We start from the raw sequence: 19,512 nt of genomic DNA on the forward strand, positions 1-19,512 counted from the left end.
CCGCAGAGAAAAAAAAACCCCAACAAAAACAGTCTTGAGGCAGTATTAAGTAAAATCAATTTCCTACATCTGTCTGATGTCAAGTGCAGAAAATTTCCCTAATCGCCTTGCTGAGCTGCGTGTGGTACAAGAGCCGGCAAGGATCAGCAGTCTGATGCTTAATAAATTACTGGAGGGTGCAGAGGTCGGGGAGAATGAACCACAGAAAGCTCTCACTGGAGAAATATTAAAATGTCGGCTTTCTTGAAGAGGCAAAGCTGACGAGTGGAGGTCTTAACGAGATGCTGAGTGCTCTCCATGGCGGATACAGGGGAACAGAATCCACGAGAACCCTTCAGGAAGTGAAGAATTTGCAGCTTTACAAAGTACAGCACTTAAACAAGTGTCAAACACCCCTCAGCCGTAAGGGGGATTCAAGAGCGACGCAGCAACAATAGCACCAGGACTGAAGAGGATAGGCATTTTTCTGTATTGCTGGTACTGGTAAAAGTAATAAACTGCGGCTGACTTCCCATATCCAGTGGGGGCTGTCACGGATCTAGGGTTTTGTGGATCCGGCTAAGACTTTTGGGTGTCGGCAGACTATGCACTAAGGACTAGAAATACTGCAGGCTTGATGTATTGTTTGCGCAAGAACTGGGGGGAAGTTATATTAGATTTCGCGCCCCTATCCTGGGTCATGACAACCTCTATCACTGCTTTGCCATGGTGCTTGGTGAATACCCTTGATGTGTAGGCCTAAACTTTTGCAGCACTTGACGTGTAGGTCTTGACCCCTGCCTGGGTCCTCCTCACTAGACCCATTACCACGGATAACACAAGGAGAAACGAGACCTGCCTCATTGGCTTTGCTGAAGGCACTGAAACAGAATAACCAGACTAGACTGAAATAGGCTGCCGAAGATGAAGAACTAATTCAGGATATTACCAGGTGAACTGGATTGGAGGTCCGAGGAATTGAAGAGGATTCTGGAAAAGAGAATTACCAGGTGGACTGGACTGCTGAAGAAATTAATATACTGAACCAGAGAATTACCAAGTGGTCTGTACAGGACTGCTGAAGAATATACAGATGCAATGAATTACTAGGCAGAATGGCCTGGATTGCTGAAGAACTGAAGAATACAGTGACCCCCACCCCTCCCCCGACTGGACTGAGCTCAGAAGACTGAGCCGAACCGTCCAGATCATGATAGGGGGAATTCAATTATTGGCTACAGGCGCAGGATCCCTGAAACTGGTCACAGAGTGACTATCCATCATGAAAAAAATTAGAACCCCTAGAGAGGTGCATAGCAAAATCCTTTAAGGTTTCTTTAAGAATTGAATTGGCCCTCAATGGTTGTGATCTATGTTCAGACTGCATTATTGTGACTTCAGTAAGAGGTATACACACAGTTGGCAATTCTATCACGATGTCAGGAAGGCTCCTGTATTTATTGGGCAATCTTCCTGACTCCTGAGTGAGTGGTCAAAGCTCCTGGAGGTTCGAGATGAACAATGCGGTTTGAAAAGTTTGACACGCTTGGGAAAGAGAGGATGGCAGATAACACCCCAGCCTATGGACCCAGCACCTTTTAGGGGCCCTGCAACAACGGATACAAATAATATCGTTTTGATCTTGAAAGAAAATTATAAAATCAAGCTTTCTTAAATTGTTCCCAAAAGATGGAAAACATGAATCAACTTAAAGAAACAAAAATTTGATATTAAAGATGTTATAGAGAAAATACTGTATTAATGTAATGTACCCATAAACAACTTAAAGTACATAAATCACATACACCAGACTTTCAATAGTTTCCAGATCATAGACTGTTGGTTGGTGAAATAAAAAAAGCATTAGGAGATCAAATAAAATTAAAACCACTCATAACGCAATAAATAAGTACAACATTTAATCAAAAGAAATGTATTTCAGTACGGTCACAACTGTTTCATGGCAAAAAAGAAAATAGAAGATAAATCAAATAAAAGCAACTTGAGATATTTTATATTTATATATAAGCCACAATCATACTAAAGCAGCAAGGATTGTAATGTAAAAAAAAAAATCCAAATTACTAAAACTGATACTAGCAGCAAACAAAACCATTAAACAAAGCATTGAATAATCAGTTGGAAATATAATATAAAAAAAATAAAGGCACATGGGCTCTCAGCAACTGATATGGACTTATATTCAGATGAAGGGAACCTAAACCCAGTTCATCAAGAAAGTAACATGCTTGATTGGAACAGAACACGCCCACTTAATAGCATGACACACCCCATTGGGCAGGGTAGACACACACCTATGTTTTGGCACAAAAAGGTTCTATAAGATGTCTCCCAGAAATCATTATTCAAAAGTTGGCAAGCATGGTTACAATGCACCTGGAATCAGAGGTGCTGTCATTGATGAGTTTCCTCTTATGGAACTGTTGCACTGCCCACTTCCAGTAATCACAAAATACTGTACTTGTGAGTTGTATGCTGCAAGAATACATTTTCATGGTAATGTATCAGATGATGAAAAAGTTCCTTAGGAAGATGTACAAATCAGGGTTATACAATGGGACATCTGACTATTTCATTTCCACTGAGTATTTGTCACGTTTTAAATGTACTAAAGGGCAGTACGGATGGTGTAGTAGTTAGCATTACTGTCTCACAGCGCTGAGGTCATGGGCTCTATCCCCACCATGGCCCCAACTGTGCCGAGTTTGTATATTTTCCCCGTGCTTGTGTGGGTTTCCTCCAGGTACTCCGGTTTCCTGCCACTATCCAAAAACATAGTGGTAGGTTAATTGGCTCCTAACAAACATTAACCCTAGAATGTCTGTTTGTGTGTGTACCTGTGGTAGGGAATATAGATTGTAAGCTCCACTGTGGTGAATGTTCAAATACTCTCTGTACAGCGCTGCGGAATACTGTATATGTGCGCTATATAAATAACTGGTAATAATAATCAAGTGAGTTTTTAAAAAAAGCAAAAGGATGCGGAACCTTTGGCCCTCCAGTTGTTTTGAACTACACATGCCAGCATTCCCTGCTACAGTTTTGCTATTTGGCCATGCTAACACTGTTGCAGGGTATGCTGGGATGCGTAGTTTGACAACAGCTGGAGGGCCAAAGGTTCCCCAATGCCTGTTCTAGAGGATAATGGCTTGAAATGGATTGGTTGATATGGGCAACATCTCTCACTTTAGTAAATTTACCCTGTCAATTGTATTAATATTCATAGAAGCATGGAATATGTACACACACAGACACCTACACATTAGAGTTCGATTTGGTCAGGAGCCAATTAACCCACCAGTACATTTTTGGGTTGTGAGAGGAAACCCACACAAGCACACAAATCCAGCACAGTTAGGGCCATGGTGGCATTCGAACTCGTGCCCTCAGTGCTATGCGTCAGTAATGCTAACCGTTCCACCTTCCATGCTGCCCCCAGAGTTTTTCTCCACATGCAACACTGGTTGGGAAATCGGGTTTTACAGTTTGCCAGGTGAACGCAAGCTCCGTGGACAAGCTGGGTGTAAGGTTTCACAGGGAGATGTAAACTTTAAAACTAGCGACCTTGTTCGGAAACCAAGACGACTAAAAGAGCAAGGTTTCTCAGAGCAGTTTCCTGTTTGAATTTCTCACGGGTTGCCATCTGGAAGGAACGCGATTGTGAAGTGGTATCTTCTTTTCCTACTGTACCATTGCCATTCAAAAATAGGATTATCACCTAGTGAAAAGAAAATCTTCCTGCTGCTATTTAACTCATTTACTAGAGGAATGGGAAACTGCAGCAAACGTATCATTAAGAGAAAGTGGATACCTTGAGGGTTCACTAAGCCGGTCACACGTTATCATCCTATCAAGTGTTTCCTGAGAAGTTTAGTTTACCCGCTTTGGTGACAGGACAAGAAAGGCATTTTAAACAGTTAAACCCAGAGCACATCCAGAACAGCTTGTTTTATCACTATTGGAGACTTTCACCTCTTGTCCCTTTTGATTTTTTTTTTTTTTAATTCTTCTTGCAGCGATTAAGAAAGTATTCACAAGCGCTGCCTTTGACGATCTCGTGCAGTAATTATGTCCAGCTAACAAAGAGATGGGAACAATTACTGAGCCTTTTTTTTCCTTCTTGAAACTGAACACTAATAAAGTCATTAGATGCTGCCCTAGTATGAAGTTACAGGAACACACAGCATTGTGTGGCGGGGGGGGGGGGGGGGGGGGGACCGCTGCTGGCGGAATGCAAGCCTGAAGTTTAACCAGGCTGCAAATTGATCTTGACGTTCGGTTAAGGCTGACACTATCATCAAAAGCCCAGCAGAAAGGGAGAATATGACTGGATGAGACCAAGCAAAAAGAAGGAGCTCCTACCAGCTCCACGAGAGACCCTGCGCGGCTAGCGCTCCGTCCTAGGAGAACCCGCTAACATTTCTGTACACACGAGGTGTTAAAGGGGAATAAAAACAGTGCTTAGAATCAGCACCCTTTATTTTAAAGTATAAAACTTTATTTATAAAAACCATGCTGCACAAAGACTTCTTTAGAGCTGCCATTGCAAACTGTACACCTAGAACGCATAGCTTGCCACTTGCCAACAACCACCGATTTTAGCATGACCGTCCCAATTTTAGGGCTGTCACAATCAGGACTGCATGGCAGTATTATGAGCGATTGTTTTGCCCCACCGGAAAATCTACAATAAATACTTTGACGCCAACCTTAATAGTTTGATTTGCACATTATAAAGAAAAAAAAAAAACACAGCTACATATTGCTGCTTAATAACAGTGAACGTTCTCCCTGAGCCAGCAGTTATTAGTTGCCGCTAACATGCAACAAAGCTACATTTTCCAGTAGCATTTAATCAGCTGGATAGAGCGCTCGCTGTCAGCAGCAAACCGCTAGAGAGGAATATCGCTGCTGTGGCATAATGTTCTGTGGGCCTCTATTGGTAGGGTAAGTCTCCTAGCTAGCAGTACCGTCTGCTAAATCAGACACCATAAACTGCCACCTACCAACTGCATGTATTGTATGACCTATCGTTCCATGGATTATTACTATGGAAACCTACGACAGCCAATGTTTAGTGCACAATAAGGATTAAAGGGTGTGACTTATCATACTTTCTAAAGAGAAGCCCATATAGGCCAAAAATATTCTACTTATAAATGATCTAGTACTAGTTAAAAGCCCATAAAAAAGGACAGCTTCTGCAATGTACTTTCACTTTGAGCTGTGACAGCTTTTCTTTCACTTTGAGCCGTGACAGATTCTCTTTCACTTTGAGCCGTGACCGATTCTCTTTCACTTTGAGCCGTGACCGTTTTACTTTCACTTTGAGCCGTAACCGTTTTTCTTTCACTTTGAGCTGTGACAGTTTTTAGCCCACAAACTCTCCACCCCATCCCAAGTCCCTATCTGGTCCTTTCTCCAATCTCTGTCTTCACAGGTCCCTATCTCCATATCCAGCAAGTTTGAAACCGATATGCATCCATAGAGGTGAGGAGTAGTTAGCATACATATATACAGGCTTGCCTACCCTCCCGAAATGGCCGGGAGCCTCACGGAAATCGGGTCCTTCTCCCACCCCCCCGGGAAGATGGGCAAGTCTGCCGCTTTGCCCGCTGGTGTAATAACCTGAAATCGCGGGTCCGCGGAGAGGGTGCGGGGCTAAAATAACGCGATCGAGGCATTCCACGGCATATAAGCCCCCCCCCTCCGAGTTTTCCAGCATGGGGGGCGGGGCCAAGTGATGTCAGACTTGCTCCCGCCCCCTTCACGTGTTGCCTCTCCGGGCTTCTCCCGGAGAGGTGAAATTAAAAGTAGGCAAGTATGTGTATATATATCTATATATAGATATAGATATTCTATAAAATGATAGCCAGAATATGATGCTATGGGCAGCACCTATACTTTGACCATCCTCACCTTAACGAGCCTAGGTGGGGTCTGCTTTGGACTGTGGAAGAGGGATGGGTGCTTTTCAGAATTCGGCGCTGAAACATATCAAGTGGCATCCGCAGGATATGAGGGGGATCTGCCCACAGTGTAAAGCTCCCCGCAGGAATCTACGCAGCCTATTACCAGTGTATCCAAGTTCTGCCACTTAATAAAACCCTATAGTAAAACATTACAAAGCAATTACATGGTCGCGCCTAGAAATCTCTGTGAAACAAGGCTTTTTATTTCCTTAATGAAACTACACCGCAATTTTTGTTATTGTAAAATAAAAGGGGGCTGTGAAATCAAACAGGGAGCACGACAAAGCAACAGCAGGTATCCATCTGTACTGAGCCGCTACAGATGGTGGTGGAATAGAACTTCCCTCGGCAAGACGTTCTGGATAAAAGACTTGGTGGGGTTCTGCGGCGATAGTAAATGTTCAAAGTGGTATGTAATAGTTTATTGGACAAAGTATGGAGTTTGCATCACAAAAAAGGGCCCCGGAGGAGATTTTTCTGGAAATGTTTTCATTCCTTTATAAATGCCTGTTCAGTATAGATAGATGGCAAAGCTCTGGGCGGCGGTCCCTTTGTTGCTGTATAGAAGATGAGGAACCTCCAATGATGTGGAGTGACACAGGGCGCACAGGCCAGGCAGTGGGTGGAAGTGGTTACAGTAGCACAACACTAGTGAGGACTTCAATTATTGCATTAATGGAGAACGTAGTGTTCATTCTAGCACCCTGCCCCTGTTACAACTACTGCAGTTCCCTCTTTCAGGCTGTGGTGTTGCTCTATGCTCAGGTGCTTCTTGTAGTTCCGGCCTGTGGGCTCATTTCAGGCCTGCAGTTGAAAGCCTCCCCACCGAACGTACGCACGCACGCACCCCCCCCCCCCCCTGCATGCGACACAATGTGTCCGCACAGAGGGGAAAACGTTACATGGTTACTGACCATCAAATGGTTTCACCTTTCGCAGATAAAAACCTGGACTTACTTTTATCCTGGCCGTTCTTGTGCAAATTGGGGGCGGGCACTGACGTCATGTGATGGTGGATCGAAACATCGATTTGATTATTTTGTACGATTAAAATTCTGTTTAAATTATCTATACCTTGATGAGTGACCATCTCCTGTTATTCTATATCTATATATTTATTTTTCTATATGCAAATATATTTTCTTAATAAGGATCATTTTAGCAAAACAAAAATGCACATTAACTCTGTCTTTTGGAATTTTGAAATATCATTTGAAATATAAATTAATTTGAGAACTCTCGAGAGCTGGGTACACACTAGATCTGAGGTAGCCAACCCTAGTCCTCGAGAGCTACCAACAGTGCATGTTTTGCAGGTCTCCTCACAGAATCACAAGTGAGCTAATTAGCTCCATCTGTGTATCTTTTAAAATGTGTCAGTGATTAATGAGTGCAGCAGCTAGGTTGTCTGGAAAATGTGAACTGTTGGTAGCTCTTGAGGGCTAGGGTTGGCTATCACTGCACTAGATGATATTTTGAAGGTTTTGGACGTTTCCAACGGTTCAAACAGTCCAATGTGTATGCATTATGCGGGAGCACGCATCACCGGCAACATCCTTCATCATCTTTAATGAAGGACGGAGGACATTGTTAGAGTTGGCCACGTTACGGCAAGGCTCCCCTACTGTCAGCATTAGCAAATGCATCGGTATGTTGACTGTTCTTTGATTGTATTATGAAATGAGTAATATTATTGTGAAGTTTACTAACTGATTTGTAAGCCGGTAGAGCTTTCATAAAATACATGGACAAACAGAAGTATAACCCTGCCAACTGCCACATAATGTAACTGGACCTAAGGATGACAGAAAACTATTTACTTAAATTATACAGACTCTCTCAAGAAGAAACTGTTGGAGCAGAGGTGCCATGAAAAATAAAAGCTGATACTAAATGGACCCGGATAACAAAATTTTTCAGAACCGCGTCTCTACTGGCTTTCCCCATTGCTCCCTTGCCTTTATTTCAACTGAAATTATAACTCAATGTAGTGTAGTACATCACTATTCATCATGAACTCTGCTTTCACATTTTTGTTATCCACATGCCTTATTTTACATTTTGATGTTTAAAGTGACACCCATGCCTGTGTTTGTGTGTTTCCTCTGTCCTCTATGGAACCGTAACCTTCTCTATCATGGTGAGTAAGCTTGCCACCTGCATTCTACACTGCCCCAGAGTGATACCAAATACAGTAGATCTGCAGTTATTTTAAAAATTCTCATTTGCAGCAAGGGGATAGGATAGATACTCTGATTGACAGGTATGTAACTATGTGAAATTCCAAACTTAAAAAAAATACGGTGGTCATGACCATTGGATGAAAGAGCTGATTGAAAAGGTAGTAGCCACCTTTTTGCTACAGAGCGGTCTGCTCAGTCTTACCTCGCTCTGTTGGCCTCTCTGGTCATGTCCCAGGCCCAGGTGATGAAGTTCTGACTCAGGTATGAGACAATGGATTCTGCACAAAGCATCTGGGAGCAGAAGACATTGGTGAGGACACTCTCGTCGTGGTGGAGGTAGATGGCAAGGAGCTTTCTCTGCAAGACACATGCAGAATGGGTTCACATTAATCAGGATCATCATATAGGTTACATGTGTGGTTACAAGCAGCAGATCTACCGCATAAGGCAGAAAAGTTGCACATGAATTTCCGATTCTCTTATGGCTTACCAATATCTCACACATTCATCTTTCCTAAACACCTGGCGGCGCAGATGTGTCGTGTGGTTAATGACGTTCAATATTTAGGAACAAATTGTGATAACTGTAAAGCTGTACTGGGCTGGGATCTCAAATGCAAGGTTTACCGAATTCAAAAAACATAAAAAAAAGCCTAGGGCGACATTCAGTCACGGTGGAGTCCGAAATGGCCACTTACCCCTTTATGTATAACACATAATCTCTATTTCCTTTATATTGTATGTTACAGTATGGAAATATTGGGGACCTTGTGATCTAATCATATATCCAGTTAACAGACTCCAAGATAACAAGCTTCCCAATGTTTCAGAACTAATCAGCCTGGACACGTGGCCAAGATTGGCCTTAACAGGTTTCAATGATTTATAGTGAAGGACTAATGGTCAATTAATAATTAAGTAGTTTGGACCAAGCGATGCGAAGCTCAAAAAGATCTCTGTCAGAGGATGGTTCTGACGTTGTCTCGGTCATTGGTTCCTTTAACGAAGGTGGAGGTAAAATCCCATAAACTTGAAGTTTCCAACGTTTCTCTGCTGCTACCAACCAGTAAAAGGATTTACCAAACCATCTGTATTTAATTTAGGCAAAACCAGACGACATCTAGATCATCTGTTCTACATTTCAAAGAGCAACTTCCATGCAATATCCTACGTTACTGTGCTAGAATCTGCCCCATTCTAAAGCGAGCGGGGTAAGGAGCTGTTTACACAGTGATTAGGCCTTAAGAATAAACTCCCACCTCCCGCAGCGAGAGCCCAACAATTATTCATCTGGACTAATTCACAAAGCTGGGGAATATTAAACACCCATGCTGGGAGGACAGGCGAAAGCAGGCTGGTGGAGGAGACCGAAACTCCTTGAAAACCCCTTGTACGGCCTTCATTATTTTCCCCTGCAAGGAAATCTTAGGAAAGTGTTTAGTTAGAGAAAAACCCACATTGACCTTGCTGTAAACCCTTTAATCTGTCCTTTGTCACAGTCCAGCTTTGTGGCCAGGGGATGGCATTTTTATCACTTCCCCACCCCCCTTTGCTCTTTATGGACAAGAAAAAAAAAAAGAAAGAAAAAACAAAAAAAAGTACAAAAAGTGAAAGTAACTTGCAAAAAATAAATCCATATCCCATTGTGTTTGTAGACCGTATAGCAATTCAGATTACAATACACTTAACAAACCTCCATCACCACATCACACTGTGCTTTAGAGAGATTATTTCATCATTTACACTGGTATTGGCGTTTACGGCTATAAATCGTCATAAACACATGTACACACATTAAGGTAACCTGTCAACAGTTAAATAACCTACCAGTATTTGTTTGGAGTATGGGTAAAAGAACCCAGACTCCACACAAACTGTATGTAACTATGGATAGTAAAAGGTAAAACTACGTATCTATTTTTGACAATGCAAAGTGACAAAGCTGCTTAAATAGACTGTACTGATTATTGGATATGCAACACTTGCACCTGGCGCAGCAAAAAGACAACTGGCGCACTAAAGGGGGTGTGGCATTGCATAAAAGTGCTTGGCTTCATGGGAGCCATACTGTCGTCACTAAAGGGGCATGGGATCATTGGGAAAACTCTTGATTACCACACTCTTCCAGAGCTACCACCACCTTTTCATTGCAGAACCCCAGGCTCATGTCCCTGCAGAGGAGTCAGCATTTTGGTGTCACCCCCTAAATGGGTGGCCTCCAGGAGCAGCCCGCACCCACCTTGTTACGCCTCTGATACAAAGTGCAACAGAACTTGGCATGAAGAAAAGCCAGGGACGCTGCATCGTACCACGCACAGAACGGAGGTCAAGGGTTAGATTCACACCATGACCATGTCTGTGTGGAGTTTGTATATTCTCCCCATGCTTGCGTGGGTTCCCTCCTGGTGCCCTGGCTTCCTCCCACAATCCAAAAATATACTGGTAGGTTAATTGGCTCCCAACAAAAAAATTAACCCTAGAATGTCTGTGTACATGTGTTAGGGAATATAGATTGTAAGCTCCACTGGGGCAGGGACCGATAACAATGTTCAAATATTCTCTCCGTAATGCACTGCAGACTATGAGTGCGCTATATAAATATTGGTTAGTAAATAAATATATACACACTCTAATATGTTTTTTTCATGCAAGTCTTTTTGTAGGTTTTAGATTTGTCTAGGTTTAATAAATACTGTTTGTTGCTTAACAGAAGCCTCTTCTCTTCTTTATCCATAAGCAGATACAATAGCTTTACATTATAAGATCAAAATAAAGCAGTCAGTTCTTATTTTTAGAAGATGTGATTTAATTATTTCTCTACTAAAGACCAAAGAAATACAGGAATATAGTTATTTGTTTTTCCACCATCTTATAAAAGAAAATCATCTAGAATTATGGTCAAAAGTAGTTGCACGTTAAATGATTGGATAAATCTTTGGCTAATGGTGGGTAACCCGTTTCTTTAACTTATATAAATATATGTTTGCCTATAACAGATTTAAGCATAATGTCATTTATTTCCAACAACGTAGCCGTTCATTTTGTATTGGAGACTCCTTCAATTAGCAGCTCAAAACACACTCACTCTGGGTGATGCATGTAATCAACGCTTCTCATGACCAAACAATCTGGAGAACTTTATATGTTACATGGAAGAAAGATGTTAACGCCACTGACTTGTTACAGTTGGCACGGGTCCAAATAGTTTGGGAAGACTTAAAGACTGACAATCCAGGATGCATCAAAAACAAAGCCACCATATTATACTCTATGGTGACTAGAGAGATACAAGTCCTCTACTACGGGATTCGGTTTTATTATGAGTAGATAAATTGGTACAACATGAACCCACCATGGACACGTGGGAAGTCCACGAAGGGCAGGAACCAATGCAAGTCAATGACCGAGAACCTGAATAAGTGGACAATTACTAATCAATTTAGGGGCCCCATACATCAGCGGATTATCGGGAAAATTTGCCGTTCTTCTGAAGCTTGGGTTGGAGGAAAATCCAACAAATTGGTAAACCTTGATTCGCTGGTTCAGAACAAACATTTTGGGCATCAGCAAGCCTCTGAATTTTGTGAATTCCCAAACGGGTTGCCAATCATCGATGTTTGATGGATCGAAGGAGTCGGTCAATCTCACTGCAGTTGTATGAGGTTATAGGGGTCATCAACCGGGTGATTCCCTGACCTGTCAATCGTTATGATCATATGGGAATTGGCATAATCGAACATTTTTTATTTACAGTTTCTTACATAGTGCAGCATATTATGTTGGTGTATGTTAAAAACACAAAACTCGCTGATACGGACTGAAATCAGTTGGATTTCTCTAATCTTCCAAACCAGGCATGAGGAAGAGGAAGAATGAAGAATTGACCTGATACTCACATAATGTAAGGGCTCCTTAAGGGGGGGGGGGGGGTATTCAATCTAGGATCACGACTGTCAATCCCTCCAGACAGCCGTGATCCTGGCCCGTTTGCGGTCATCCCGACTGCCGAACGACAGGCGGGATTCAATGTCCTGCCTGCCAATCAGTGCAAAGGGGGCGTGGCCGCAAAAAAAGCCGTGGATTGTCGATCTGCGGCCGGGATCGTGACATTCCACAGCTGTTATTGGCAGAACCGGCCCGCGTCGGAAATAGCGGTGGCACACTGAAAACCCCCCTAAGACTGATCGACTCACTAACGAGTTTGTAAGTCGTTTGGCTAAACAGCAGAATCCGGTTGTGCTGGAGCCACGACAGTCACATTCTCAAACATTGTTTTTTTTTTTAAATGGAAAATAAAGTTGCCTTGAGGTCCTCTTAATATCACTTTTTTATTTACATTTATAGGTTTTAACCTTCAAAAAAGTGATCTAGACTTGTGACATTGCCTTCTGCTCAGCAGCTACAATAATTGTCCTTTAAGATGAGATCTTACTAACGCACGCTTAGCTCATAAAAAGATCACATGTGAAGATGTGGATAGGAATAACTCAAGGAGCGTTAAGGACTCTTCGGCTGTAAAGTGGCCCCCAGTGAGCTGTTCTTGGAGGGGATTTCATTAAATCGGGGCAGAGTGTGATATCGTGAGAAACACGTTATCAAATGGAGTGTTTTACTTAGTGATTAAGCAGATACCAGTTCACGAAATTCTCCAAATCCTCCCTAATCCAGGCACTCCAATAAACATTTAATGAGCAGAGCAGTTCAAAAAGGCTGGCGGGGGATTTAAACCTTCAATCTTGTTTTTATTGACTGTGGAAACTCAATTTCCAACACGGATTCATCTGCTCTCTGCAGATTCACCAGAATTTCATATTAAACATGAGATAGGGAAGTGAGAAATTACATGGCAATAGAAATAACAGACCTGAAGACACAAAAACACCTCCTGTGAAATAACGAATGATACATAGCTGTACACAGACTGGAACCTTCTACAATGTTACATTTATTTATTTATTAACAGTTTCTTATATAGCGCACACATATTCCGCATCGCTTTACAGAGAATATTTGCACAGTCACATCAGTCCCTGCCCCAGTGGAGCTTACAATCTATATTCCCTACCACGTGTACACGCACACACAGACATTCTAGGGTTAATTTGTTGGTAGTCACTTAACCTTCCAGTATATTTCTGGATTGTGGGAGGAAACCGGAGTACCCGGAGGAAATCCAACAACTACGGGGAGAATATACAAACTCCGCACAGTTAAGGCCACGGTGAGAATAGTTCAGTTCTCACACCCCACCCAAATGTAAAAAGGTACCCAAACACTAGATTGATTTTTTTTGCCGATTAGCCAAATTCCGACCGATCCTTATCGAAACTCGCCCGATATTGGTTGGATGCGCGCTCTTGTCGATCTTCTGATAAATCAAGATCTTACATGCTGCATCAGAAGATTTAGAAAAAGATCCATAGGAACGCACATGGGATCTTAAGAGAAATCTTTGGTGAAGATGTGCGCTTGCCTGAAATGTTTTGTCCACGAAGATTTTAAGATCTCAGATCTTTCTAGTGTGTGGGCACCTTAACTCTCTCTCTCTGCACATGTATTATCTGCCCCACCTGCAGTGCAGCATGGTTTACGTAGTTGCTTGCTTTTTCGCTTAACTTATAAACATGAATCTGGCCTTATATACAGGCGGCGCGATCCTTCTGTCAGCTCTCCACCAGTAAGAAGCCCTGGAATGCTGTATAGAATGGAGACTGACACTGAAGACGCTGCTCCTGGCAATTAAACATAGGTAAATGGAACAGGAACGATTAAATGTTTCCAGTACCGGCTACATCTTCCTGTTTGTCGCTTCCAGTACTTCTTACTGGTTGGGAGAAGAGAGCTGTTGTCAGAGAAGAGAGATCAAACGGCCCCATAAGTAGCTTAGTTAAATTGCCACAATTTCGTATTCTCTCTGGATACACAAGTAAAAGTATCTTCTTAATCAATCTAGAACCCCTACTTCCCCCACCTTATAACCAGTGGCGTCGAGAGGTGGTGGTGGTGATGGTGGAGGGGGGGGATGGAACCCCCTTGTTGCAGGGAGCTGGGCAGCGGGGAGATAGAGAAGACAGGCTGCCGCTGCAGAGCGAGAGACAGCTGCAGCAGTAGCCTGACATCGCTCATCAATCTGTGTGTGCGCTGAGGATTCCAGCCTGCATACATTACTGGTGGGAGGGGGTGGGGGTTGTTTCATGGGGATGTGGCCATGCCCCCTCCAATTTGCTGGGGCCCAGCCGACCTGTCGGCGGCCCTGCTTATAACCAGAATATTTTAAGAAGTTCAGGAATAGGCAAAGGAACAAAATGTCTTAGGTTGTCTTTTTGGTGTACATACCCAGGTTGCTTTAAGTTTAATAAGATCACATTAACTTACCTCTCTCGCTTTCCCGTAAAATGCCTCCTGGAACGAAGCCTCCAGTGATCCAATGAAGAACACAGGATGGCACTCACCGTACCTGGGGAGAGACAGACACATTGATAGTTCTACAACCTCACATTCCGTTACCAGGATCCATCAGGAAGTGAGTGAGCCGGACATCGGAGCAGAAATGACCAGAGATAGGCTGCATGTTGGTGATTCTAATGTGTATACTATTAAGTAACTGATGCCAGCAGAGTGATTGCATAGTCATCCATATTGGTGGCTTCAGAGTTTCGGCAAAATAAAAATCAACAGCTGACTTCCTCTCGCACCCCATTCATGGCCTAATTCAGAACTGTTCACTAGGTTGCATTCACTCGCAGCCTAGAGAACAGGTCAGCCACCTCTCTGGCATGCAAGGGGATGTGTAAAAGAACATCCCCTCGCATGCGGCCAAAGGGGAGAGAAATCATTGACTTCATTCCACTGGACGAAAAGTGGACAGGCGTTACGCTCACCCTGAGCAGGGAACGTCACGCCTAAGGTCCCAAGGAAATCTCAGCGTATTTCGTGGGGACCACCATAAAAAGCTGGGTCTCCCCCTCCCCTACCCATTTAAACACCTTGGCGAGTTTAATATTCGACAAAGGCGATCGAACAGAGGGTCTGCACATGCTCAAACCCCCCACCATCAAAATGGGGCTGAATTCGGGCCAATCCGATCCAACTTTAATCAGGCCCTTAGTTCAAAAGGGCTTGTTTCCCTGTGGGGCAGTGACTGGTGGGTCTCAAGCTAACTCGGATGGGCAAAAAAAATGTCACCAGCAATTTTAAACCCTTCAAAATCTCTCCCACCCAAGAAAACAACAACTATTTACCTGGAGGAGAATTCTGCAGTAAACTGTAGCAAAGCATCAGCCTCATTATCTGCATTCTCAGGCACTGTAAAAAGAACAAACATATTTTTAAGCGGAGAGAAAATCATGGCAACAATGAGAAGCTTAGCCGTACCGGTTACATAAATGACTGACTAAGAACCGAAGTATCTAGAGGAAAATCTCAGATTATTATTTACAGGACAGGAAAAAGTTGATGTCAAATATCCTCATATTTAGACTTGTTAACCTATTATGAAGGTGGCAAATTTACCTGCTGAGATAACATTTAAAAATAATAATTTGAAATTCAATGAAACCATGACGATCATTACCCACAGTCACATGAAATGTGGTACAATGCTCGACGGGCATTACGGTTTAATGGATTAGATAGATTTTATACATATGTTTTGATTGAGAAAGAAGTGTATTCTACTTCACATGTGATGTGTCTTTTGGCAACCAATTAGAATCTACTTCTTATTTATTTAGCACCCTCTAGAAGATAGACAGGATCGGATTGGTTGCCCATAGCAACATCACATGTGAAGTAGAATACACATCTTAGTAAATTTCCCCCAGTGTATCATAGGATGTGCCATGAGATGTTTGCAGTTATTTTGCCTCCACTAACGATTAATCAACTTTAAATCCGGTCCTTCTATAGTCTCAATACTAAATGCACTTGTTTTGTCCTATCTCGCCGAAGAAAACCATATCTAAAAAATAATTCCAATGAAGTTATTTTTTTGGCAAGTTTCTTACTCATGGGAGACTTTCGGAGAGCTGAAGAAGAGGAGGAGGCCATCCCGAAGATCTCGCCATCGTCCACACCGAATTCTGTTGCGTCCTCAAAGTCATCTCCGTCACTGTCGCTGATCATGTGAATATCTGTACACTGTAAGGGAACACAGAGGTTAGATTTACCATGGCGGCACAGAGGTTAGATTTACCATGGCAGCTATATGTATCTTGCTAAATAACACAGAAGAAAGCAAATGTTCGCTAATGCAAAAGAGTGGTGAATGCTAAGTAGCAGACATGTTGATTTAATTTGTCCCTTACCGCACTCTGCTGCCCCCTTTGCAATATTACCCCACTGCTCTCCACTTCCGAGATCTGTATGGAAAGGTACAGTGGCAGCGGCAGAACCGGTCACTCTAAAAATCTTATCAAGGCTTCATGAAAGCCGGCCTATAAACTTGATTCCCACCTGCCTCTATGTTTAACATAACCGCACTTTTTATTCTCACGGTAAAATAATCAAAGGACCTAAATCAGGCATGTCCAAACTACGGCTCTCCAGCTGTTGTGAAACTACACATCCCAACATGCCTTGCAATATTTTTAGCATTCCCTAATAGCAAAACTCTGGCAAGGCATGATGGGACTTGTAGTTTCACAACAGCTGGGAGGGCCACAGTTTGGACATGCGTGACCTAAATGATCAGATTCCTGCACTCTTCTTATATGAAACAAGGACAGATACAAAAGCGGACTACTAGTTCTTATACACGTGCCAAACATTTCACACAAACCAGACTGTGTACCAGGGCTGTGGAGTCGGAGTCGAGGAGTCGGAGCAAATTTCGAGTACCTGGGGTCGGAATCGGCAAACAATGCACCGACTCCGAAAATTATAATTAATGACTTCTCTACTGTAAGAATAAAGACCACGTTAAGTGACCGCTTTTCATATGCTTCACTATATGACACGCAACGCACAATTCGGAGCACCAATACTTCTAAATGTATTCTCCCTTGTAGTTTCCAACGTTCAATAATGTTTTCAATACCTCGTTGGTAGAAATCACCTGGTGTAGACTCGAAAAATTCATCCAACCAAGCTCTCCCACCATACGCACAACATCTTTTTATGCGGATGAAGATCTTGTTTCTTGCGCAGGGTCGTTTGTTTACCTTGGCTAAGCCATTCCTTACGCTGGTTCATATTGATGTACAGGCACCATTTTTCATCGCCAGTAACGATTCGGTAAAGAAATCTTTCCTTTTGTCCGTGAATTGAACGGTGACGAGCAAGCAAACCAGCGGATAAACATTGTGTTTGTCCTTTGCTTAAACTGTTCAATACAGTAGACTGTTGGCTTCCCAGCCTCTAGTTTCTGTAGTAATAATATGTATGTTGCCTTTCTTTCCTTCAAGGAATGTATCAAATACATTCGCATATTAATACAGAGGAGTCGGAGTCGAGGAGTTGGGGGCAGACGTACGAGGAGTCGGAGTCGAGGGCAGACGTACGAGGAGTCGGAGTCGGACCATTTATCTACCGACTCCACAGCACTGCTGTGTACTGTGTGAAATTTATATATTAAAAAGAACAACCATCTGCCCTTTAACCCGCTCGCCCTATTCAAGGTTCTGGGGGAATCCTCGCCATCACAGGACGGCGAGGATTCCCCCAAACAGTGAGACCCGCGGCTAATGCAGCGAACCCACTGTATTTAGCAGCGAGTCTCGCAGCTTCTGCAGCTGCATACACAGATTCCCCCTCGCTCAAAAAACCGAGCGAGGGGGAATTGGCGTATGAGGGGGGTGAGTTGAATACTGACGGGGGAGTGGTGACAGCAAGCAGGAAGCCCTGCTCGCTGTTGCCGCTCACCCACGGTATGTAATTAAAGAGCTTCTGCTAGAAAAAATCCGGTGAGTGCCCCATGTTTTATCGATATATATACACAGATTCACTGTGGTGGATTCAAGCTGTATGCACCTATTACCCTGAACACTCTATATTTGTGGGTTCCATTCTGCTAATCCTATTTGAAGAAAATCTGAGCTGTTGCATGTTTTTGGACTTTACCGAATTACTTTGAGAATACTACTCTGGATTCCCTTTGTTTGGACACACATAGTTGTATCGGTACTTTATTGTCCCTGATGAAGTCATAAACATGACGAAACGCGTTTGGCCTTCTCTACTGACTGAACAACCCACCAGAGTTGTACATGCATTTGTGATCTATCAGAATCTGTATACTTGTAATACCCTAGTAAGGGTTTATTATGTGATTGTACATTTTTTACTTGTTTTATACATTAAATATCAATTGATAATTCAAATTGATCTATTATATAGTATTCGGGTGCAGATGCCACTGCATCAGCATAACAGAGCACGCTCCAAACATCAAGAATAGTCAAAAATAATGTTATGAATACATCACCACTTTTATTGGTCCTTTGTCAAGACAGCTCTAGAGACAACCTCACATTCCTATTCTATTCTTGATGTTTAGAGCGTGCTCGGTTATGCTGATGCAGTGGCATCTGCACCCGAATACTATCTATCTATCTATCTATCTATATATATATATATCTATATATATATATATATATATATATATATATATATATACATATACATACACATACATATATAAACATACACATACACACACACACACACACACACACACACACACAGTGCTATTTTTCAGCAGGCTCGAGCAGGAACTGAGGGCCTTATTCTAGTTCACCCTCTGACAAAATCCTTCTTAGATTGACAAAACCATGTGCACTGCACGGGGTTAGATTTAAAATGTGCAGAGAGAATTAGATTTGGCTGAGTCATTTTGTTTCTGTGCAGGGTAAATACTGGCTGCTTTATTTTTACACTGCAATATAGATCTCACTTTGAAGTAAAACCCCACCCAAATCTAACTCTCTCTGCACAAGTAACACCTGTCTCACCTGCAGTGCACATGGTTTTGTCCATCTAAGAAGGATTTTGTCAGAAAGAGTGAACTAGAATAAGGGCCTCAGTTCCTGCTGGAGCCTGCTGACAAATAGCACTGCACACACACACACACACACACACACACACACACACACACACATATATATGCGCCCTGGGATTAGCTTCCCTAATATGGAGTTTACTGTGATCATTTCCATTTAAAAAACAAAATACTTTATAAAGCTTCAGAAATGAAAGGTCTCATGGGTTAAATATTTAAAAAAGAAAACCAATACAGGTCTTATATTTCATCTTGCTTCACAACGTCTTAGGCTAATGTGTGACTGAATGAATAATGTTCACTGTGACAATGCTAATTCCTATTTAAGTAGTGAAGAATGCCAAGTAATAGGATAAAAATT

The 19,512-nt window shown here is 42.5% G+C and overlaps 1 protein-coding gene across 1 annotated transcript in view; it reads right to left on the reverse strand.

The window, feature by feature from the left end:
* Window positions 1-19,512, reverse strand: part of FAF1 (Fas associated factor 1) — a 299,655-nt gene that overhangs the window by 73,839 nt on the left and 206,304 nt on the right. The window contains exons 10-13 of the mRNA XM_083157375.1: window positions 16,162-16,294; window positions 15,397-15,460; window positions 14,531-14,612; window positions 8,358-8,512 (exon numbers count right to left, since the gene is read on the reverse strand). Of these exons, the coding sequence (XP_083013501.1) occupies window positions 8,358-8,512; window positions 14,531-14,612; window positions 15,397-15,460; window positions 16,162-16,294 (434 nt within the window). The remainder of the gene's footprint in view (window positions 1-8,357; window positions 8,513-14,530; window positions 14,613-15,396; window positions 15,461-16,161; window positions 16,295-19,512) is intronic.

This window comes from Crinia signifera, chromosome 8 (assembly GCF_055691185.1).
Source record: "Crinia signifera chromosome 8, ASM5569118v1, whole genome shotgun sequence".
Lineage (NCBI taxonomy): Eukaryota > Metazoa > Chordata > Amphibia > Anura > Myobatrachidae > Crinia > Crinia signifera.